A 25,762-nucleotide genomic window follows, 5' to 3' on the forward strand; every position below is an offset into this window, starting at 1 on the left:
GCAGCCGTGTCCAGTAGCAGCGGTAAACACACGTTATCCAGCTCCACCGTGCACCAGGTGAAAGGTCTGTTGTTGGCACCCACCGAGTGAATGGTGGTCGGGCTTGATGGGCGGGATGAGTGGCGCTGGGTTCTTGTGGGAGCGGGTGCTGAGCGGCACACCTTAGCAAAGTGATTGAGCCTACCGCAGCGTTGACATCTCTGTCCCGTGGCTGGGCAAACCGGTGCCCTTGTGGCGTGGGAATACGAGCCACAGTTCCCGCATGGCCGGCGTGCTGAGGCACCCTGACGTCCCGCGACGTTAACCTCGAGCTCGGTGTGAGGAAAAGCGGGGCCGGGAGCCTGGTCTGCCGGTGTCACAGTCTGAGCTAGCGGAGTGGAGAGAGAAGGAGGCGGACCTGTAGCCGTTAGCCGCGATGCGAGCAGAGCAGCCGACTCAAGCTGAAATGCCATTTCCACTGCCTTAGACAGAGTTGTGTCGTCCGGGGACATAAGCAGTCTCTCACACAGTTTGTGATCAGCTGCGTGTTCGGCTAACTGATCCCGAATAAACTCGTCCTCTCGGTGTTCAAATTTGCAAACGCTAGCCAAGCATCTGAGGTCCGTGACGTACTGATGGACGGACTCACCGGGCCTCTGTCGGCGCTGTCTGAAGATGATTCGCCGGACGATGACGCTCTGTGGAGCAGCGAAATGTCCAGTCAGTAAGGCAACACAGTCCCGATACTTATCCGCGGGGCCGAGCGTGCGGAAAATACGTTGTCCCTTGTTTCCCAGGCTGTGGATGAGCAGGGCCTTTAGCCTAGCATCACTAGCGTCAACAAGACCGGCGGCGGCGATGAACCTCTCAAAGGACTCAAACCAGCGGGGCCACGGGATCGGCGGCTCGCCCGGCAAAGCGAGGAACGGAGAGACAGGTGAGACGGGAAAAAACTCTATCTTCGTCGCCAATATTGTGTTTCAATCAGGAGGACGGCGACTGTGTGCTTTAGAGAGCAGCTTTATTTTTTCTAGCATTACCCACAATTCCCCGGGAGGCCGGGCTCCCGCTTACGTCACACTGTCGACACACACACATACAAATATGCAGGTCACAGTGGTATGTAACACTCTCCTGCACAGTTATGTTCTCCTCCCACGCCCTTGACAGTGTGACAGTGTCGCTTTGGATAGATTCTTTCCAGGAGTCTTCTGCCATATTATGAGTCCGTGTGTCTTAAATTGTAACTAAGTCCATACTTCTAGTGCAATTTAATGTTTTATCATCGAGGAGCTGCAGGGTTAGAAGCAAGTAATCCAGATTACATACAAAGTCAATGGATAGATGCGTCCCAGATGCGGTGCGGTCCAATCTGCACGTCAAGTTGGCTGGCTTTTGTTCAACCGACTTGGGGATAAGTTTATCAAGGATAGCCGATTTTTCCAGGCTTTATTACTTATCCTGATTTTGTACGACACCCCCAGGAGACGACCACTGCTAGTCTTGTGAACTTTTACTGAGGTGAGAAAACAAAAATAAAGCCGTGAAATTAAAATAAAGTCAGAATTGATTAATTTTTGTCCTCCATTTTGATTAAAACTGAAAAGAAGTGATTGACAGTTAAACAGTCCAGTGTCTAATAGTGATCTAAATTCAACTTAATACTAACTTAATATCTACTTGTCCTAAATTAATGCACAGCTTGAATTATGGCTTTGTGGATATAGGCCGTATCTTCACCCCTCCTTTATTTAACTAATTAATGGTGTTTCAAATTTGTGCTCCATGTGCCCCCTTTTATCTTAGAGAACCTGCCCCTCCAAAGGTCTCTGCATGGCCCTGATGTATATTCTATATTAAACCACAGTGTGTGTTTTAGCTGTGAGGTAGTTTGAGAGGGAGGAGCTCACATTCTTTTATAGGGTAGGAGGTGCCAGGATTGTCAGGAGGAGGAGTTTTGGCGAGGGGGCGTCACCTTGCGAGCAAAATCAAACTCTCCCATTTGGAGCTGACTTTTTTGCAAAATGTGGAATAACAAGGGAGGGAGCAATCAGAACATTTCCAACTTTGACCCTCTGAATGAGGCTAACGAAATGTGTATCACTGTAGCAAAACCATTATAAAGTGAATTTTTCATAATACCGCCCCTTTAAACCAAACTATACAGTATGTTTGCTTGATTGATCGTTAAGTTGGTTGATGGGTTTATTTAGGGCTGAGCAATATATTGAGATTCAAGATATATGGAGTTTTTCATTTTGGCGATTAAGAAAATTACAATATCACCTATATCGATATATGTATATTTTTATTGCTTATTTTGTTTTAAAATGTTTGTTTTAAGAGAGTTGCTGCTTTCTGTACTTCTCAGAACAACATGAAAAGCACAGTTTGATGGATTTCTGAGTGTGTTCTAACCCAGACCTTCCCCCAAACAAGCCACATTACAGAACTCACTCACACGTGCTGTCCCTTAGAGGAGAACAAGACTAAAGTGGCACATGTTGTGCAGCTGTTTGTTAATAAATGTGCCTGTGTGACATTTTGCATCAGCGAATTTAACCCACGTGTCTTTCTGGTCAGACTTCATTTGAATTAAACTTGTCAAGATTTATATCGTATCGCCATTTTGAGAAGAAATATCGAGATATGAATTTTGGTCCATATCACCCAGCGCCAGTATAATCCAGTGTTTCTGACAATGGCCTTCAATGTGGTGTGTGTTACATACTTTGTTTTATGTAAAATAAGTTAATTGTTGACTTTTCCTGAGGAGCAAAACACATCTGAAGTCTGAGTAGTGTTGAACCTAATGTACCAGGGTCTGCACATCATTAACACACACAGTTGTACCACCAACACATTCTTCACGCTGAATTCAACACTTCCAATAATTGAGGAAACAGACTCTTGTAGATGTGGGCTCGAGGGTGACCTGATTTAGTCTAACACTGTGTGGTACAGTAGCAACTTTTGGATACATAAAAAAACACTGCAGTGTATGGCTAAGCCTGAAGGAAAGTTCACTAAGTTCAGTTTTGTATCCCACGGTGACATTTAAACAAGCCACTGGAGGAGCAGAGCAGCAGGTTTCAGAATTGACCCCACCAACCCTCACTGCTGTTGTCTCTCTCCCCTTTAAAAAGAAGATTTGGTAGCATCAAGAGAAGGTTTTCATTTGGTGTGGGCAATATATTGAGATTCAATATATTGAGATTCAAGATACATCAAGTTTTCTATTTTGGCAATAAAGAAAATTACAATTTTGCCTAAAATGATTTGATCTTATTTTGTACTAAAATACAAATTTTCAGGAGTTGTCGCTTTCAGTACTTGTCAGAACAGCGTGAACAGCACAGTTTGCTATAACCCAGACCTTCCCCTAAACAAGCCACACTACAAAATTCACTCACACATGCTGTCCCTTTAGGAGAAAAAGTGGCACATGTTGCAATGTGCCTCTGTGGCGTTTTGCATCAGCAGATTTAAACCAGAATAGTCTTTCTGTTAAGACTTTATTAAATTAAAATATCAAGATTTATATCTTATATTGCCATTTTGAGGAAAAGGTACTTCAATTTATTCAAAAATCCTGCTCTGCTAAAGAAACCCCGATGGACACACAGTAGAGATCTGACAGCCTGACAAATGACATGTTGTATGTGAAACCATATTAAAGAAGTGTTATCTGGAAAACACATTCATTGAAGAAGGGCTCAGTGCAAGGACAGGTCAACCAGTGTTTATACTACATTTTTTACACTGTAGCTTAACTCATTTTTGTTGTTTTGTTTGCGTGATTGGAATTTAATTTATTTTGTGCCTGGGGAAGAAATGAACAGAAAAAACTCCAAAGAAATAGAGAGTTTTCCTAATCATGCCCCATAAAGCAATACTAATATATTACAAATAGTGTGTTTTTGTTGTTTATTTATTATTCCAGGTACAGGTTTAGTGCCTTCATCTCAAAATATCTTCATACAGATTTGTTTTGATGGACCAAGAAACCAGATCAAGCACATATACCTTCAGTTTGACTCACTTGTTTAGTGTTCATGGTAAATCTAATTATGAACCCGATGTGTTCATTACTGTCCTCTTCACAGGAATGCACTACAGGAAGTCCTGTGCCTCTTCAGCAGCCTGTCTCATCGCCTCCTCGGGCTACCAGCAGTTCTGCACCGGTAAACTCAACTCAGTGTGTATTTCCTGCTGTAACACACCACTGTGTAATGGGCCACGCCAAAAGAAACGCCCACAACTCTCTGCTGCAGTTACTCTGAACACACCGTGGTTTCCCGCGTTTCCTTTCTTTTCTGCTGTGATCCACGCATTGCTGACAGTTATTCATACGCTGAGTTAACATGTGCATAGATTTATTCACTTTTTTGGGGGGGAGAAATTTAACTTTCATTTTGCCTGAAGGTTCATTTTGGGATCTAAAATCGCTTTTGCAAAGAAGTCTTTGCTGCAACACAATCTGCTGCTGGTTTAGAAGACAACAACTAAATAGTTAAAGAAGAGACATGTACTAAAGTGTACATATTTGAGCCAACTTCATATGTAGTTTGTGATATATATTTCTAATACCTATGTACTGTAAGTGCGTGCCTCTTGTTGTGCTCTTTAGGCTGTTTTTTTTTTTTTTAGTTACAGGTCAGGTTGAATTTTGTTGTAGTGATAGCATTATACAGTTCCCACAAACAGTACAGAGACTGTTTGTAGATAGCAGTTAGCTTTAGCAGCCTGAAGCTATCACATCTGGTTTATGAACAAGGACTTAGGAAGTAGTAAAGGATTTAGCAGAAACTCTTAAGGAAACCACGTTAGACTCTGCCAGTTGGTGTTTTCTGTAAAACTCTCATCCAGATACCTAAATAAAATTCCAATGCTCGTCTTCAATTCTGACTCCTCATCTTTGGTTTTTGTCTCCTTCAATCCACAATCCACCTCTTCAGTTTGTACTCCATGGGGCGGATTCACTAAAGGTTTAGGGGTATTAAAACGTGTGCGATGATAAGGGGTACAAACCCCAGGGGATCAGGACTGCCCTTGTTCAGCATGTCACAATGCGCCCACAATCCATTTAGCACGTTTCCCTCTGATGAATATGTAAAGTAGGCCGATCACATTAGGGGAGCAAAAAAATGGGAGGGCAAAATTCAAATAAATTAAATCAGTGGACGCAATTGGCTCTTAACTGACCCATAGACCTATATCAATGAGACCTTTTTATGTTCCGAGATGCGCATGCAGAAAAGTAGAGCCGTGGCTTCTGGTAGTTTGGGAAAGGCAGTGGGAGGAAGTGAGGCAGTTTAGGGCAGGATATCGAGACGTTTCTCAGAAACCCCGGATAGCAGCTTTAAATTAGAAGTAAAAAAAAAAACATTAGGTTTTAAAGTTTATTTATCAACACTTGTATTTGCTTATTTTGTTTTCTATATCATTAAATGGTTGTGCAGCAGACATAGAAGTCCTCCTGCCTCCAATGTAATTTTTTCAAATGTCATTTCGAGCTTCTGTGCACTCACCTCTCCAAAATGAATGAGCAATGTTCATTTAAATAGGGCGGTCTCAACCACGTGTACACGTGCACCTATTTGAGCTGCAGTGTTAGTGAATTTCCCACAGCAGGTCAGAAAACAGTGCCATCAAAGGATTTAGGGACGCACTTGGTTTACTACCCTATATTTCAGATCTTAGTGAATCCGCCCCGATGTTGCCTTAGAAACGTCATATGTCATATGATCCAGGTGCATTGGAACATGAAAAAAGGTGTCTTTGTATGTATGAGTTTTAAATGCATACATTTTGTAACAGTGCTATGTGGTGAAGCTTTTACATAAGATGTGAAAATATGTAGATACAGATTAATATTTTATGAAAACACCCTGACCTTAAAGTCGGACTGTCAAAGACAATTAGTGACAAACTCCTGGTAAAAAGTTTTTATTGAAATGGTTGTAATGTTTTCCAATGGAAAGGGAGCTCAAAATTATTTTCTGTACAGTCAGTTCTAATGGTCAGTCATCAAGTCTGTACCAGTCACTTTATAGTAGTGCAAACAGGGGCTCTGGTTACTGCTAAGTCAAATAATTGCAGACGATTTATTAGAAGTGTGTGCAATATATGTGGTTCAGTCTTTAATCAGGTTTTACCTGCCACCCGTGCTGGACTGAAATGTTGCAAAAAACAAAAAAAAGCAAAATGTAAATGTGTGTTTTAATTTGAAAGGTGAGTTTTATGCAGTATCTTTTGTAAACACATAAAGAATCTAAAATAATGTATGATAGTCTATTCTTCATACTGTTGCTCTGATATTAGTGTGTTCACCATGTAACAGATATAATGTGTTTTATTGAATATTTTAACCCACCTTTCTGGTCTAGGTTTGCTATTCTGGCACTGTTAATGAATCAGGATTTGGAAAATAATACATTAGGCTGCAAGTAAATGTGTTTAACAGAAGAAAAATGGATGAGTGTAAAGATTCTCAGCCTATTTGATAAGGACCACACTGTGATGGTCAGATGATTAAGTCAGAGAATCTCCTAGACTGGAGCTCTTCAGGTATTTTGTATACAGTAAACCTGTATGTTTATATGACAAGATATGCATTTAAGATAATCAATGCATGCATTTTTCATTTAACTTAAAGCTGCAGTATGGACAATGGTGAGATGCTCCACACTCCCCTCCTGAACAAAACTTACTGGTCTTTTTGTGAACGCTTGCACGAACGCGTACACTGTGGAACTCTTTGTGACTGTTTTCTACACATAGACTAGTGACAAATGTAGGGACTTTATCATGTGTTTTTGGAGAGTTTTCTGATGATTTAGAGACATGAAAGTTGGGGTGAGCGGTATACCGGTTTATACCGTCAACCGGTATATATTTTTGTTATGATATTTTTTTTTGTTATACCGCCATACTGGTGAATTTGATTACACAACTTTCGGAACGCTACGCTGCGCCACATTTCAGACCGGACCCTTTTCAACGTTGCACTTCTAAATAGGAACGTAAACAGTAGTGCTCTGATGTTAGTTGCGGTGTAAGTCGTATGTAAATAATGGTGTGCAATCTGACGATATTAGATTGTTAAGGATTAAAACATGACGACGATCACCCAAGACTTTAGCCACTGTGTGGCTAAAATAACATGTCGGCCTTTTTGTTTGATGTTAATTGTACTTGGAATCAATGTGATGAATAGCTTACATATTGTAGATTTTTAAAAATTATTTGAAAACTACCTTGTTTTAAATGATGTTTTGTTCCTTGTTTTCCATATAGGGTTATGATTTTAAGTAGGTGAATTGGTTTGTTTTATTAGTAAATAACTTTAAAATAGTCTGAATGATTTGAATGAAGAAAATTGGGATAAAATCATGATTGTGATTTTACAAAGAAAAAATCGTGATATGATTTTTTTTCCCATATTGCCCACCCCTATGTGTAATTGGATAAGAAAGACACAATTGAAAACTCTGAAGCTGCATGTGAGCATGTGCCTGTGTGCGCATGCCTCTGCTACAGGAGAACAACACTCACAGACATGGTTAGCTTAGCACAGAGGTCTGCAACCTGCGGCTCCGGGGCCTAATGTGGCTCTTTGACTCTTATGCAATGGCTCCCTATAGCTTTTAAAAAAGCTTTTACAGAGGATATTAATTATTAATGACAAATAAAATCAAGATATAACAATGTGTTAACCTAAAATAAATCACATTGCGCAATGACTCAGCACCTTCCTACTTCACCTCCTGCAACATCTACAGACCAGCAACTTTCCTGCACCTGTGTTTTAAAATTTTAAATCCCTGGTAAGATAACTAAACTAACAAAAACAGTATAGCAAAGGATCACAATTTGTATATCATATAACGCGGAAATAAGTCCTGGTGGAGCTGCAAACAAAACGCTACCTTCTTCACCATAAGAAACCACCACACTACTGAGTATGTAGCATTTAAAGCTAGAAATCAAGCTAATGCTAAAGCTAAGCTAGCGCGGCAAAGAGCCATTGAGCTGCTGTTGCAAACTTGTATTACTACTAGTGTGGAATTATTCTACAATATTCACTCATCATGACAGTAAAATAGACCATCTTAAGTCAATCTACTGCAGTATATCCTTTCAACCAGAAAATGCTGTGAACACCTGATTATACATGAAAAAAAAATATCGTCATATATCGTCAAACTGTTAGAATTTTGAAAAATACCGTGATATACATTTTTGGTCATATCGCCCAGCCCTACATGAAAGCATTTATTACTCACTGCTGTGAGGACAGTAAGAGGCTCAAAGCAGCCGTGCCCAGCTGATCAGAGCAGACACTCTCCACATCCACACTGCAAATGAATTGTGTCCACCTTGGATAAATTTATCTTAGGTTTACAAGCAATTTATCCCATTTGTTATCACTCTCTGACTCAGTGTGCGCACAGACTGAAAGCGGATCACGCGCAGTCCGGTACACATACCAAGTCAGAGAGACCTGTTCCTCCTGAACACGTTCATGCCTTCAAACTGTTACTTCTCCACCTCGGTCTGCCTTTTTCCTCTTGCTTTGCCGTGTAACCGCTGTGCCAAATGCCACGATAGACTTCTGCTGGATTATCTGCCATTACACTTTCCCTATTCTCAGATCGTGAACGCACATTGACTTTTGACGTGCAGCTCGAGCAGCCAATATTAACGCCCAAAACAGCTCATAAAGCACTCTGTTGGTAGAAAGATCTCTGATTGGCTGAAGTCCAGTGTCACACTCCTGTATTTCTAAAGCTCATTTACAGCCAGGAGAAGGAGAAATTATTCACTGTCCACTCAGAACACTTTGGATGACAATATGCTCAAAGATAATTATGGATTTTTGGTGGTGTTTAGCTCAGTGGGTTGAGCGCCCGCCCCACGAACGGAGGCTGTAGTTCCTCACCTGCAGCCGGTCCAGGTTCGATTCCCGGCCTGGGACCCTTTGCTGCATGTCATTCCCTGCTCTCTCTGATCCCTTTCCTGTCAAGCAACTGTCATATAAAGGCCACTAGAGCCAAAAAAATCTTTAAAAAAAAAAAAAAAAAAAAAAAAAGATAATTATGGATTTTTGACCAAATCACACAAAAAAAACTTACATACTGCAGCTTTAATTGATTTTAGTAAAAACATCATGTTTTTTAGCAGTTAGCCGAATACCCACATTTAACGGGTTATCAGAATCAACCCAGGACTTCCCACATAGACCTTTTCCTTCACCATCAGTTCAACATGGTAAGGACACCTGTCAGTGTAATGCTCCTTCCAATATCCACCCTCCCTGTTGACCAGAGGGGTATTCCATAAAGCAGGTTATGTTCAAACTCTGAGTATGTTCGGGCTCAAATGAGGGAAACTCTGAGTATCTCATTCCTAAACGTGAGGTATGTTCATCTCTGAGTATGTTACCATGGTAACATTGTTTGTGAACTAAACCTGGTCGTTGGCAGGTTTTATCAAAGAAACCCTGGGTTTCTACCTGGCTCCGCCCACCTGAACACCGTTTCTTAACACTTTAATGTACCTTGACACTTTTCTCTGAAACACAATAGTAACATCACACACGACAGACGTGCTCACGTCATTACTAATGTTGTGTTGCTTTAAGTTTTTTTTTTTGTTTTTGTTTTTTGTGCAAATGGTAGTTTTCTTTGTAACATTGTGGATGTAGATCATTAAGTGAAAGTCACTGAGAGGTTGATCTGCATTAAAACATCTACTGATGTCAGTAGTAAAGTTCTCTGAATACAAATCTGTGTATAATGTAAAGGAAGAGATGATAATTTAAATAAATCCACTTTTAAGGCTCGATTGTTGTTTTATATTGTTATACAGTTAAATCTGTAGATCACACATCTTTGAAGGTATGATGGTGCAGTGAATTATGACGCTGCTCTTGGAAGCGATGGCCGCTTAAGTGTTTTTTTATGACATTTTTTAGGACGTTGAGATGACTCTGGCGACAATATTACATTAAAAATCAATATAAATGATTCGATATCAAGCAGCAGTCACTGTCTTTATATCCAGTGTAACAGGAGGGTTCTCTATGCAGCCATCCTATGCTGCTGCCACATCTCCTCAGACACATTTTATTCATATTATTCCCTGCTCGTCACGTCACTGAAGAGATAAAGTTATGAAGCGACCAAAAAGTGTGACTAATTACGGGTGATTTAAGCCACTATAGTCACTGAAGACTGAACACACTTTTAGAACAGGCTGATATTCCTCAAACACCGGCTTATTTCACCCATTAGGGTGAAGAAATTACTCTCTTCCGTTTGGTTGTCATGGCAGTTTGAGTATTCTCTGATCCATTGATGATAGCTTTTTATCGCACGCGTGCACGTAAGTTTACATACTCAGGGTTGATTAACCCACTTCATAACAGCTGTAATGGAATCCGATACCCAGAGTTTACCCCGCACTGAGGGTTAACAAACTCAGAGTTTGTTAACCCTCCTTTATGGAATACCCCTCTGGTGTTTAGTTTTTTGGTGACAACAAAAGCACCTTTACCTGATCAATTTAAACATCTCAACAGATAAGATGTTGCAGCAGTTAGGACAGTTATATTGATGTAATCTGGTAAGACAGTGTTTGACACAAAGCAAGTTGTCATGTTTAGTATTTCCCTTTGAAAAGGTGAACAGTTGCTACCTGGAAAATGCTTCACATATAATTGCAAGAAACTATTCTGACTCAGATTCAGATTGAACACATTCAAACATTCAGAGAGCCTATGTTTTGTCTCCCAAAGAGGCTGCACTTAATTTTGGACCATCTAGCCACATATACTGTAGTTTTGTGACAATGCTTCAGAGCAAAGTCAAGGATTTGATTTTAGGCCTTTGCATCTAATCCGTGTTCCCCTCGTTCTTTGGTTATTTTGTTTCAAAACCAAATTTAAAAATAGAAAAAAATTATTGTTTTTTTTGTTTCATTAATTTAAAACCAGAAAAGGAAAACGGAAAAACAAAATACTAAAAAATTGATTGGTTTTAAAATCAAAATAACAATGACAACATATGATATTGTTTTATTTGTTTGTCTTTTTTAAAAAGGACAGTTGATTCTATATCCATACCCAAAAAAATCTTTGACCACAGGTTGTGACTTGTATTCGAGAATAAAAGAGTTACGTCAACTGTGTATAAACCTCTTTGTAGTGATTAAGGAGCCATTTACTCATGTGTGTTGTGTTTATATATGATTTCACATTTAGCTGAAGACTGGTGCTAGGTTCAGGGGGGATTAATCATATGTTCATCCGGTGACAAAAACCCAACAAGCACTTTCAGGTGGCTGACAAATAGCCTATATGTGGCACATTCAATATCCCAGCACATTGCGCCCTATATTTCTGTTTCTGAGGGTACGTTAATCTTTCTTGTCAAAGTTAAATCTGTCTCTGCAGACAAACTCAATGGCATCTGAGCATATGAATCCCCTCCAGAGTCGCTCAGCTGTTGGAAAGTTGTTAATATCTGGGGAGATTTCTGTGCAGCAGTTTTGCGGCTCGCTCTGTTGCGGCGCAGTGACTTGAGCAGCAGGGGCTGGAGAGAGCGTGCAGATCCTGCGCTGTTAGAGCTGGGAACATTGCGCTTGTTGATGTGTTCAATGGTGAGATGGCAACGCAGCACCTGGACAAACACCACTCTAAACTGCCTGGAGGATATATTGTACAGGAAGGGGTTTAGGACTGAGCTAAGGTAGAAAAAGGTGTCGGCTACAGGGTGGAGGGTGACGTAGATCCGGAAATAGGAAATAGTCCAGCGGGACTTGGTCTCAGCAGCCATCATTAGGCGTCGAATCTGGTTTGGGAGCCAGCACACCATTAAAGAGCCAACAATAAGACCTGCAGACATGTCACAAAGATGAAATATTAGAATCAGCATCAGCATTACTTTCATATTCATATGGCAAAAGTGTGTTTCTTTGTGTCAAGTTGGATAGCATGAGTAGAAATGTCATGTTCCTCCCCAGCTGCTTGTCATTCTTAACAGCATTTCAGTGTTTCTCCTAACCATGTTAACACATTCATATAACTCATGTTGGAGAAAGCAACTATCTCTACAAATTACTTTGTACCAGCTATCTTTTACTGTGGGAAAATGAAGTGAAGTACTCTGTAGCTTCAACTAGTAATGTATTGTTAAAAAGTAGAAATACATGTAACAATATAAGTACGCATCAGAGTTTGGGCTGGGCCCCTTGTCTCCAGTAACAGGCATAGCGCTTCAGCATATTAAAACAATATAAACAATGCTATACTTCCAACATTATGGAAACACATTGGGAAAGACCCTTTGTTATTCCAACATGACATAGTTTGATGAGTTCTGAATATTCTAACAAAGTAATGAGTTCAACCCCATCGAACAACTTTGGGGCTCGAACAGAGATTGTTAACCAGGCTCTTTTTTAATCCAACCAATATTTAACCTCATAAATACTCCTCAAAATGAATGGACACAATTCTCACAGAAACACTCCAACATCTTATTAAAAGCCTTCTAGGAACAGTAGAATCTGTTAGTTCAAGCTGCTAAAGGGGGACCAACTCATGTGTTTGAAAGTTATTGAAAACATTTTCATGATTTGGCTGAATACTTTCATCCATATAATGTCGGTATCCAACGTGTCTCTTTTTTTTTCACTTATGTAGCAAGTCACTATAAATAATTAATATAAATTATTTTCTGAATGTTACATTTTTGGCCACGTTATAAGAACATCTAAATAGCAGCATGGTTGTGATTAGTGTTTGAGTCACACGTTAAGACAAAGTCGCCCTCTAATCCTCTGTTTATTCCCCTTTGAATTTTAATGGACTTACAACAGCTTTTTGTGTTCACTAAATGATCTCACGTGAATTCACCACGCTTCCCATCATAGAAGTAAACAAATCTGTTTATAGTCCTTGAGGCAAACCCACTGAGAGACGTGTCAGTACCTGTGTTTTGTTTTTGAAAGGAGAGCATTTTTCACCCAGAGGCAAATGTGTTTGACGCCAATTATTTCAGTTTGATTTTTTTGCATGAAAACATTGTTGTAACTACATAGAGGCAATTTATTTTTACAGACAGTGAAGATTTTACTCAGAGTCATCAAATATTGACCTCTATAAGCCATGTTCGTGATTTGTACCAGAGATCCCAGTGGTAATCTTCCTGATTTGGAACAACCACATGTTTAAGTGTACTTAAAATTTTACACCTTAAACCATTGCCTTTTTATTGCCTTAAAAGGAGATCATAAATGAATAATGGGTCAATATGGTCAGTTTAGGCACATTACACTTCATAACAAAAAGTGTGTGCTTTAGAAGCGATTTACTCTCAGGTCAATGTCTCTATTAATAATTCATTGGTTTTCCCAGATAAGCAAGAAAAAATAAAATGAAAACTGACAAGGACAGATTTCAATCTCGCTCTTTTCTCACTAATTATTTTTTTTACATTTTAAATATTAAAAATGCCAAAATAACCACAGACTGTATTCAGCAAAGCATAATTTGCCATTCGGAACATGCTGCTACTCTAGTCCCTCTCCAAAGAGAAGACTCCGAGGTAGGGCTGCATGATTTTGACAAAAAACCTAATTGCAATTTTTCTGACAAATATTGCGATTCAATTTACAATTTTTAAAAATAATCTATACATTTAAATGCATCTGCATTTTATTTTTTTCCAAATTCCGTTTTATTTTATTTTTCTCAAATTCTGTGTTTTCCACATACATTTTTTTAATTCAATTTTTTTTTAGAAATATTAATCATTTTTTTCAGAAAATATTAGCTTTTAACTCATGCAAGGAAACAAAATAAATACTAATAAATAAAAACCCATTATTAAACAAAAATGTTTGTCAAAAATAAAGTATGATACAATTAAAAGGTAGATTATACGGTGTATTGTAAGGAAGTCAAATAAATACTAAATAATTTCGTTTTGTTTTGTTTTTCTTAGTAGAGCCAGGGGGTAATGTTTGAATCCCTAAACAATTGGCTTTCTAATGTAGAACTTGTCTACGACCATTTTGAACATCCCAATTTTAGAACAGCTCAGAAAGAGACTTTTCAGAGGCTAAAACTCTAGAAAACAGGGAAAATAAACCTCAAATACTATGTTTTTGGGGCTCTTAGAAGAAATATAGATGGGTGAAAAAATACCACTCTACCTGCCTGGCTTAGAAGCATCTCACACAATAAATCAATGAACTTATATGTTTTTTGGACTGTGAAAGGAATATGAAAGCATAACCTCCCTTGGGGAGAATATGTATTCAAAAAACAAAGTAAAGATAAGTACTCTATACAAGTGCCCACATTCAACCCATATCACAAAATGAACTGAAAACGCAACCCTATCAGCCAGGTGGTGACATGTTCATGATTTGATCATGTCCTTCATTACACTACATTACTGGGATTTAGATTTACTGGGACTTCCTCCAGTTAAGATACAGATTATAAAATATGCACACCAAACAGCAGCCAATTTTTTTTTCGAGGTTCAATCAATAGAAATTCTAATGTGACAAAAAACATTTTTTACGCAGCTGCAGGAAATGAAATAAGAGGACAACAACCTAAGTGAGCTGAGTAGATAATCTAGCAGATTCCCAGATACAGACTAAAGCTGAAGGCTGAGACTCTGTTGGTCTACGCCGCAGTGCAATCTGTGGTGAAGTCAAACATTGGCAAAGTCTATGACAATTACTAGGCTCCAGCAATTTATGTTGATACATGCCCCACTAGAAAAAAAGTACTGTCAGACACTGTGGATGATTTACACTTTCACTGAGTGTAATGAAGCCTTCTGTAGATCTAAAAGGTAAACCTTCAGGCCCTGCAGGTCATAGGTCCCATTTAGGTGATTAATGGTGCGTATCTGTCATGTTTTAGTTGTTAGTGCAGTTAAATGTCTGTTAAACAGCTGTTGTTTGTGTTAAGGTAATCTCATAATGATTATTTTTATGAAGGTACATTATGAGTTTACATTCTCTGCTTGTAAATCATGTCAAGGACAGCTGTTCTCTATATGCAGTTAGTATGCTGTTGCTACTCACATAGGATTTAATGCTGAAGCATATTTTCCTGAAGGTGATCCAATACATAGATGGGAAAGATCTGAGGGCTAATTCCTCTTTAAGGTCAGTAAGGCAGCATTGAAGTCAAATTCCCTGGTCATGTATAACTACTGTAGCTATCTGTGAGTAATGCAATAAATAGATTGTTGGTTATTGTACTCTGCACTCTGCACAATTTCCAAAGGTTTATTGATGTAAAGGTGTTGTATCCATGTTAAGGTGTGTAAACTGAGCTCAATATCACTGCTCTAGAAGGTTTTTTATTAGATGCTTTATAAAACACATAAAACACAAATACCTTGCATATTTGGAAGGAAAGAATTCAAATTAATAAACAAATGTTAAAACAATGCATTATCATAACAAAAAACAATAGCAATGAATATTATCATTATAATCATTATTACATACATTTTAGTCTTTTCTCTTTCAGATTGCATTAAGCTGTGTATATTTCCATTTAATTACACGTCTCATCATGTCTATGCTCTCTTATGGATTAATTAGCATTTCATCTGTTCCTACTACCATTACCTCCTAACAATTACCTGTAGGTCATGGTTAAAACACTGAAGCAATGCGGCTTGCAGCTGAGAGAGAAACCAGTTTCATAAAGAATTAATTATAGAAATGATTAAAAATAATAGAAATGGTTGAATTTTTTCAACTTTTCTGGGATTCAAGTTTAAAATTTAATTTAAAAAATTGCAAGTCATGTTAGCAACACTTATAAACCAAAATCTGTTTGAATTCAGCTACAGAAATGTGTTTTTATAACAATTTACATTACATACAAACATACATACACATTTTAATGCTAACCTCTGCACCAAACATTACCAAAGCTATGTTGACTTTAATAGTCAAACTGGAATCTCAATTGTAATAACAATAATACATTTGAATTATAATGTACTTTACATCAGCAATGTTAACGTGCTGCAGTCAGGGTTAAACAACAAACAACATAAAATTGTGATGATTGTTAATCGTCAACTAAATAATACCTTTTTAAATCTTTTTTAAAAATCAATTTATTGTCTGTTGAATAAATATGCAATGAATTTTATTAGCAGCTTTCATAGACACTCAAAGCGCTTTACATTGCATCATTCATTCACTACATGCACAGTGGTGGTAAGCTACTATTGTAGCCAAAGCTTGGTTGTTGTAAGCAAGGCCAATGACTGACCCTTAAGAAACTCCACAGGTGATAATTGGTTGTCCTGATTTTGTTTCCCCAATGAAAACATACACAAGTTTAGAACAGTGTCACAAACGCAGATGGTATGTTGTTTAATAGTGGAGGCAGATGTTGTGGTCGACTGTGTCAAAGGCTGAAAAGAAGCATTAAACCCATCGCTGAAGGGGAGCTGCCCTACTTCACCTACTCAGTATTTACCCCTTCCTGATTCCTGATTATTTTTGCTGGTATTTATCACAGTTAAATTTTTGGATTATCATAAAGACAACCCAAGTAAATATAAAATGCAGTTTCTAGATTATGATTTTATTTATTGGGGGGAGGGGATCCAAACCCATCTGACCTGATGTGAAAAAGTAATTGCCCCCTGAACAGCTGGTGGTGTCCCCCTTTTGCAGCAGTAACTGAAATCAAGCATTTGCAATACTGATGACCAGTCTTTTACATCACTGTGAAAATATTTTGGCCCACTCTTCTTCGCAGAATGGTTTTAAATCAGCCATATTTGAGGGTTTTTGAGCATTACACATCTCCATTGGACAGAATTCTGAACTTTGACCTGGCTACTTCCAAAACTTCCTTTGGTTTTATTGGAGCCATTCAAAGGTGGATTTGCTGGTATGTTTTGGTTTGTTGTCTTGCTGCACAACCAAAGAACGCTTGAGCTTTAAGGCACAAACTGATGGCTGGACGTTCACCTTTTCTCAAATGCTGTGTTTTTTGCACACCAGATGTAACGAGCCACACTACTTCCAAAAATTTCAAATTTTGTCTCGTCTGTGCAGAGAATATTTCTCCAAATGTCTTGGGGATTGTCAAAATATTTCTCTGCTAATGTGAATGTAAAATGAGCCTTTGTGTTTGTTCTGTTAGCATTGATTTTCACCTTGGAATTCTCCCATGGATGCCATTTTTGCCCAGTATCTTTCTCATGGTTAAGTCATAACGCTGACCTAAACCGAGGCCAGTGAGGTCTACAGTTCTTTAGATGTTGTTCTGGGATCATTTGTGACCTCCTGAATAAGTTGCCTTTGCACTCTTGGAGTAATGTTGGTTGGTTGGTTGGTTGATCTTTGGATTGTGTTTCTTTTTGAGATCTTATAGCCTTCTTTGTTATCAAGCCTGGGTGTGGCAAGTCAAACTGTACTCAGATTTCCAAAGACTCTTATTTATTCTAACAATGTGGGAAAATTACTTTTCACATCAGGTCAGATGGGTTTGTATTTTTTTTCCCCCACATAGTAAATAAAATCATAATTTAGTAACTGCATTTTATAGTGACTTGGGTTGGCTTCATGAGATATTAAAATTGGTTTGATGATCCGAAACGTTTACGTGTGATAAACGTGAAAAATAATCAGGAATCGGGAAGGGGGTATATACTTTTTACGGCACTGTAGAAACAGGCCTGCTTCTTTACTGATGACTTTACAGCATTAAACTATTTCTTCTCAATGCCAATCCAGTTTTAAGCAGATTTCTTCATGAGTATTTGTGGCATGGAAGTGTTTCATTTTTCATCAAACTATACCAAATTAAAATGAAGAAACAAGAACACAGTAGACACAAAGAAATGGAATTACAAATCAATATAAACCCAATTATTGTTCTGCCACTAAAAACACTCTGATTCTGATATTAGAAACAATGCGTTCTCAGCTCTATGAATTACGAAGCCCCAGACATGACATGGTAAAAAAAAATACTAATTTGTGATCACGAAATACTAATTCGAAGTAGTAATTTGTTGCCACGAAATAATACAGCGGCCGTTGTAAACAGGAAGCTACGTGTTTTTGCCCATTGTCAACCCTATTTTTATTTTATCTTAAACATTTCTACAACCTGAGTGGTTCATGTAGTGGTTGTTGCTTCATTTTCTTTCTCCATCGCAGAGGATGGATCGGTACCGTGTCCCGACCAGGTTAAACAGACAGTGTAGGACCCAGACACAGGAACTCAGGCAGATGCAGAAGATTTGATGCATGTTTTATTCAAACAATAGTTCGTAGGTGGACTGGTATGAAGAGGGTTCCCAGAGCAGAGTGCACGAACATGGGATAAGACTCGTACAGGCTGGAGGAAGAGCTCTGCTCCTGCTCCTCTTCTGGACACAGCGACTTACAAACACACTGTGCAGGTTTCTAACTGTGGGCCGACCAACCATAGACTGACTGAACCCACTGTAGTGAAGAAGTGAACTGACCCCAGCCAGTGTCGTTCACCCATACTTAATATTTAACCCCCAAATTAAATCAAACAAGGAACCAGTACGCACAGCAGACACCGTCCTGACCCCCCAAGGAAAACAAACGCTCCTTCAGCCACGCCAACAGGTCCTCCCTTTTCTACTGCTGATAAACTCAAACATTCATACAACATACAATCACTCTCTGATCTACCGATCACTCACACCCATACGACCCATAAAAAACATGAGACGCACACAGACCAGCAGGGACACGTGCACACACATACAGACTATACACCTGCGTACAACACACACACAACCAAGTGTCACACAAGCACCAACACTAAACTACCTAAAGAGGCTGAGACCCCACCCTCCACCTACCTGGTGGAGGGTGGCACCCTGTCGCCCCGTTGAAGCTATTTAAAGTGTTTTTTTTATTTTTATTTCACGCAACATATTGTACACGCTGCTCCTCTTTGACTGCATGTGCCGTTGCTATAGCAGCAAGTTGCTAACCAAGTAAGTAAGTAAGTAAGTAATTTATAAAGCGCTCACAGAGTTGTGGTAAAAATTCAAATGCAACATCATAATAGAATAACAAAACATGGATGCCTAAACATCTTTAGAGCAGCAACACTAAAGGATAATAAAAATTAAAATCCAGTTAACTAAAAGCTTTTCTGAAAAATTAAGTCTTCAACAGTTTTTTAAAAGTATCCACATAGTTGAGCTCCCTGAGAGACTGGTGCAGGTTATTCCAGAGTCTGGGAGCTACAGCCTGGAACGCCAGGTGGCCTCGGGTTTTAAATTTAGTTTTTGGGATCTTTAGGAGACCCTGACCTGAAGACCGAAGGCATCGACCTGATGAGTAGGGGCACAACAAGTCCGAGATATATTTAGGGGTCTGACCATGTAACGCTCAGAACGTAAGAACTAATGTTTTGTACTCTATTTGAAACTTAGCTGGAAGCCAGTGCAGAGTAGAAAGAATGGGGGTGATGTGGAATGTTCTGGGAGCACCAGTTAAAAGTCTGGCAGCAGCGTTCTGAACGATCTGGAGTCTGTTTAAGGTCGACTTATTAAAACAAGTAAAGAGAGAATTACAATAGTCAATACGTGATGATTTAAATACATGTATGACCAGTTCCAGATCTGATTTTTGATAATAGATGCCTCACTTTAGAGATTTTTCTCAGATGGTAAAAACAATTTTTAAGTCAAATGATGACAGTGTCCCTCCAAAGACATGGACTGATCAAAAACAACCCCAAGGTTTCTGAGGCTGGTTTTAACAGATGAGCCCAGATCACCAAGGGAGTTTTTATCAGGAGCAATGATAAAAGTTTCTGTTTCGTTTGAATTTATCTGGAGATAATTTGATGACAACCAGTTTTTGATACAGGATATACAATCTAAGAACTCAGATAAAAAGTGAAACTCTGAGTCATTAAAGGAGCAGTACAACTGGATATCATCAGCATAAAAATGATAAGACACATTTTTAAAACCACAGATCAACCGACCAAGAGGCATCAGATACAATAAAAACAAAACAGGCCCCAGAACAGAGCCCTGGGCTACTCCACATGACAGGTTGGACATATTAGACAAAACATTGTTAATAGCAACATTAAAAGTTCTTCCATTTATGTAAGAGGTAAACCACTGGAGAGCAGCACCAGAAAACCCCATCTCAGATTTGAGTCGATCAACCAGTATACTATGATCTACAGTATCAAAGGCAGCTGTCAGATCAAGTAAAACTAAAACTGTGTAACGACCAGAGTCAGCGGCCATCATCACGTCACTAGAAACCTTCAGAAGAGTAGTTTCAGTGGAGTGGATTGATCTAAAACTAGCTGATATTTATCATAAAAATCATGCTGTTCCATGTATGAGGTTAGCTGCTTAGCAACCACATTCTCCATGATTTTAGACATGAAGGGAAGCTTAGATATGGGCCGGTAGTTTATAGGCTCCCCCGGATCAAGATTGGGTTTTTTAAGAATGGGGTTTATTATCGCATTTTTAAAGAAGCTGGGGACCGAGCCAGATAAAAGTGAGAGGTTTATCAATTTTACCACCCAAGGACCAACAACATCAAAAACATTTAAAAGCAGAGAAGTAGGAACAATGTCTACAGTGCTCGATGAGGGTTTCATCTTTCCTACTAAAACCTGAACATCCTGTAGGCTGACAGGAGTGAAGGAGGAACATGAGCTCACAGGGGCTGAGGCAGTGCAGAAGCTAACCAAGTGATGCTAGCCCTGATGTATTGTACTTTCTTTACAAAAAAGTTTAAAAAACTGTTACAGTCCTCCTGTGTGTGTACAGGTGAGGGTGCAACAAGATTTTCAATTGTGTTGAACAAAACCTTGGGGTTTCTCTTATTTTGCAAAACAAGATTAGTGAAATAAGCAGAGCGGGCACGCTTTATTATTTCATTTAGCTGCATTATTCTTTTTTTTAAATGGAGTCTATGCACCTCGAGTTTAGTGGTTTACCACAACCGTTCCACTTTTCGGCAGCTTCTCCTAACGCTAATTCATTCATCCACGGACAAGGTTTCTTATTAGAGCCTGGAGTATTTTTCGCTGGTGCTACTGTGTTCAAAACAGTCAAACAGTGGCTATTAAACTTTGTCATGAAAGTGTCAACATCATCACAACTAGCAAATGTAGTTGGGTCAAAAGAGGCAGAAAACCCACTGATGCTGCTTCATTAAGAAGTAGTCTGTACCAGTGTGATTGACAGATTAATTACGATACAGCAGTGGTCGCTTATTTGTAAACCTTCAATACCTAGATGGTCAATCTTTAAACCAAAAGAAAAGACCAAATCTAAACTATGACCTTTAGTGTGTTTTGGACCTGACAAAGTGAAAAGAGTCCATAAGAGACATCAGCTCAGCTGCCATAGGACAGGAGGAGTGATCAACATTCAGATTAAAATTGCCAAGGATTAATACACTCTCCATTTTAACAATAGATGACATAAACTCAGAGAATTCATCTAGGAATAAATGAGCAGGACCAGGAGGTCGGTAGATTAAAACACAGTAAAAAGAGTGGTAATTTCCAACCTTACACGTCTGGAGCTCGAAGGAGTTGAACGTGTTCATGTCCAACAGTCTGCAGCTGAAAGCGTCGCGGTATACGAGTGCTAATCCTCCTCCACGTCGCGTAAACCGTGGAGTTCCAAACACGGAGCAGTCCGGAGGGAACAGCTCATTAAGATGAATGTACTCATCCTCCCTTTGCCACGTGACACAAAAAGGTCCTTCAGGAGGTGAGATTTGTTGACTAGCAATCTAGCATTCTGCAAGCCGAGGCGTAGAGTCACTTCCTGGAGAGCTGCGGCGCAGCGGACGAAGCTACCCGTGATCCACACCACGATGCCGGGGACAGCGTCTGCGGAGCAGCGCTTCGAGGGGCAGGTGAAGCAAGCCGGAGACCAGACGCACTGGAGCCACGGGCTGAATCCACCGTAATCCATGTGATAACTGGCATCCAGGATCAGACCCAGGATTTGACCTCCAGAACGTCTTTATCCTCAACAGGACTCCACCACGTTTACCCCGTTTTTTGGCACGCTTCCTCCGGAGGACAGGTGAGCACAGCAGGTAGTCAGGTACTGACACCAAGTGAGGAGGAAGTCTGGATGTTTGATCCTCAGAGTTGAAGCCCAAACGTACCTCACGTGAACGATTAAGATTAATAAGTGCCTGATGGTCGTACACTATCAGCGCAGTGATGTTTTGGCACAGAATACCGATCAGTGCGGCTATAAACAAAAGTTCCAGCAGACGGCAGCCGGTACACGCTGGCGCCATCTTGTGACGTCACTCAGAGACTACCAGGAATGTAGTATTTCGTGGCCACCAATTAGTATTTTGTGGCAACAAATTACTACTGTGTGGCCACGAATTTATATTTTTTGCGCATGTTATACTTATTTTGTGCGCACGTTATACTTATTTCGTGGCCACAAATAGGTATTTTTTGCGCACAAATTAGTATTTTTTTAACCATGTCATGTCTGGGGCTCCGTAATGAATGATTAATTCCCTACACTTTAACATTTGTTTGTCATCTGATACAAAGACAGTATAAACTGTATACTGGGTTCACAGTTTCAGTTTTAGACTCACTTTGTCCTCGTTCATCAAACATACAATACGTATTCAGTGTTTGATGTGTTTAGAAATGACAGTGTGTTTGAAAAATTGTATAACATCTCTCATCTTTAGTTTTTTATTGATTTTCCCAAAAGCAAAGAGATAAAAACATGCTCTTTCAAGCACTGAGTCATACCAGACATGAAAAGGCCTCTCCAGCTCTGCTTTAGTGCCTGAAGCCACAGCAACACACAACGTACCACAAAGGCCTCTTGTTTGAGAATAAAACTGTTTTTTCAGCTAATAAAGAAATATGGCCACTTCATAAATACCAAATATTCTAATATTCCCTCTTTCTCTTTTTCTTTTATTTTGTGTGCAAGTACAAAAGACATGTAGCAATGAGCATGAATTGTTTTAATCATATCAATATTAGTTTTAATTGAAACAGAGTCAGTCATTCCTATGAGCAACTTAGAGACTAATTCTTATGGAAATTAGAAACTATTGGAAGAGGTTATTCCTGAAAGACTTATATCTACTTTTCTGGACCATTAAACATCAATCAACATTCATGGTCACTTAAGCCTTGTATTTGTTTTTGTTTTTTCACTGTTTATCTGTTCTAATGAATGTAATCTTCCTACTGCCAACGATTAGGGATGCTGGAGTATATCCCAACTCTCTTAAAGCACTGTACAGCAGTGGTTTCAACCTTTTTTAGGTCTGATATCACAAATGTCCACGACCCCAAAGACTTTCTTTTCCTAGAATTCGTTTTTGATCATGTTTATTGAAATGTGTTACAAATACGGAGGAGCCAGGAATAATGCACAAAGTGACAAGTGTGCCACCTCAGATATTTTTATCAATTAAATTTAATTCAACTTTATTTATAGGGCAATTTACAACAAAGTCATCTTAATGCGCTTACCAAAATAAAAAATTCATAATAACAAAGAAAAAACCCAACAAGATCCATATGAACAAGCATTTAGCGACAGTAGGAAGAAAAAACTCCCTTTTAACAGGAAGAAATCTCCAGCAGAACCAGGTTCAGAGGTGGCAGCCATCTGCTTTGACTGGTTGGGGTTAGTGGACAGAAGGACAAACAGAACAGGATACAGATCAGGAACTGCCATCATCAGCAGTATTATCAAGTCAGCCTGCCTTGGCCTTGGGCCTCACTCCCAGTGGCCTAGTCAGCACTTATTGTAAAGGCGACTCCAAGGTCTGTAAATGCGACCGTTCACAGATGAGCCCATGTCCACTCTAGCGGTTAGGTTATGTTATAATTTTTGACTGCATTTTATTTTAAATAGATTTATGTTTGAGAAAGTTTAAGTATACCTCCTGTAGACCCACCATCCACAAAGGGATCCATAGGAGTCGAGTGCAGAGAGGACTGGGTGGCGGTCAATGGGGGTGCCTCGACAGCCCGGTCCACGTCCACAGCTTCTGGCTGTTGGGACATGGAACGTCACCCCGCTGGGGGGGAAGGAGCCTGAGCTTGTGTGGGAGGTTGAGAGGTACCGGCTAGATATAGTCGGGCTCACCTCCACGCACAGCTTGGGCTCCGGATCCCAACTCCTGGAGAGAGGCTGGACGCTCCACTTTTCTGACGTTGCCCGTGGGGAGAGGCGGCGGGCTGGGATGGGCTTGCTTATTGCCCCCCAGCTCAGCCACCAGTGTTGGCTGGGGACTCCATTGTTCTACTGGGGGACATTTCAACGCCCACGTTCCCTGCAACAGTGAGACCTGAACAGGGGTGATTGAGAAGAACGGTCTCCCCGATCTAAACCCGAGTGGTGTTCTGTTATTGGACTTCTGTGCCAGTTACAGTTTGTCCATAACGAACACCATGTTCGAGCACAAGAGTGTCCATAAGTGCACGTGGCACCAGGACATTCTAGGCCGGAGGTCAATGAACGACTTTGTAGTTGTGTCATCTGATCTCCGGTCACGTGTCTCGGACACTCGGGTGAAGAGAGGGGCTGAGCTGTCAACCGATCACCACCTGGTGGTGAGCTGCATTCACTGGCAGGGGAGGAAGTCGGTCAGACCTGGCAGGCCCAAACGTGTTGTGAGGGTCTGTTGGGAACATCTGGTGGATCCCTCTGTCAGTGGGGTCTTCAACTCCCACCTCCGGATGAGCTTCTCCCAGATCCCAAGGGAGGTGGGAGACAAGGAGTCCGAGTGGACCATGTTCTCCTCCTCCATTGTTGATGCGGCCATTTGCAGCTGTGGCCGTAAAGTCTCTGGTGCCTGTCGAGGAGGCAATCCCCGAACCCGGTGGTGGCGCCCGGAAGTAAGGGATGCCGTCAAGCTGAAGAAGGAGGCCTACCTGGCCTTGTTGGCTGGTAGGACTCCGGAGGCGGCTGAGAGGTACCGGCAGGCCAAGCGTGCTGCAGCTCGCGCGGTCGCAGAGGCAAAAACTTGGGTCTGGGACCCAGAGGACTATCGGTCGGCCTCGAAGAGAATCTGGCAAACCATCTGGCGCCTCAAGAGGGGGAAGCAGTGCTTCACCAACACTGTTTACAGTGCTGGGGGGAGCTGCTGACCTCAACTGGGGATGTTGTCGGGCGGTGGAAGGAGTACTTCGAGGGTCTCCTCAATCCCACTGCTACGTTTTCCGATGAGAAAGCAGAGGCTAGGGACTCAGAGGTGGACTCGCCGATCACCCGGGCTGACGTCACCGAAGTGGTTGGAAAGCTCCTCGGGGGCAGGGCTCCGGGGATGGATGAGATTCGTCCTGAGTACCTTAAGTCTCTGGATGTTGTAGGACTGTCTTGGTTGAGACGTCTCTGCAACATCGCGTGGCAGTTGGGGACAGTGCCTCTGGATTGGCAGATCGGGGAGGTGGTCCCTCTCTTTAAGAAGGGGGATCGGAAGGTGTGATCCAACTACAGAGGGATCACACTCCTCAGCCTACCCAGTAAGGTCTACTTCAGGGTGCTGGAGAGGAGGATCCGACTGATAGTCGAACCTCGGATTCAGGAGGAACAATGGGGTTTTCGTCCCGGTGGCGGCACACTGGACCAGCTCTATAACTTTCATCGGGTGCTCGAGGGTTTGTGGGAGTTCGCCCAACCAGTCCACATGTGCTTTGTGGAGCTGGAGAAGGCGTTCGACC

At 40.5% G+C, this 25,762-nt stretch overlaps 2 protein-coding genes across 3 annotated transcripts in view; one reads left to right on the forward strand and one right to left on the reverse strand.

Annotated features, from left to right (window-relative positions):
* Positions 1-25,762, forward strand: part of LOC114454977 (ly6/PLAUR domain-containing protein 1-like) — a 135,883-nt gene that overhangs the window by 47,054 nt on the left and 63,067 nt on the right. Inside the window, exon 3 of one of the 2 annotated variants that reach the window (XM_028435953.1) lies at positions 4,086-4,372. The exons of the other annotated variant lie outside the window; for it this stretch is intronic. Within the exon in view, the coding sequence (XP_028291754.1) occupies positions 4,086-4,342 (257 nt within the window). The 3' untranslated portion in view covers positions 4,343-4,372. Of the gene's footprint in view, positions 1-4,085; positions 4,373-25,762 lie in introns of those variants that run through there. 2 annotated transcript variants of the gene reach the window in all.
* The window catches only part of gpr39 (G protein-coupled receptor 39), a 35,552-nt gene continuing 20,832 nt past the window's right edge, over positions 11,043-25,762 (reverse strand). Inside the window, exon 2 of the mRNA XM_028435921.1 lies at positions 11,043-11,878. Coding sequence (XP_028291722.1) covers positions 11,376-11,878 — 503 coding nt within the window. The 3' untranslated portion in view covers positions 11,043-11,375. The remainder of the gene's footprint in view (positions 11,879-25,762) is intronic.

Source organism: Gouania willdenowi, chromosome 21 (genome assembly GCF_900634775.1).
Source record: "Gouania willdenowi chromosome 21, fGouWil2.1, whole genome shotgun sequence".
In the NCBI taxonomy this organism is placed as follows: domain Eukaryota; kingdom Metazoa; phylum Chordata; class Actinopteri; order Blenniiformes; family Gobiesocidae; genus Gouania; species Gouania willdenowi.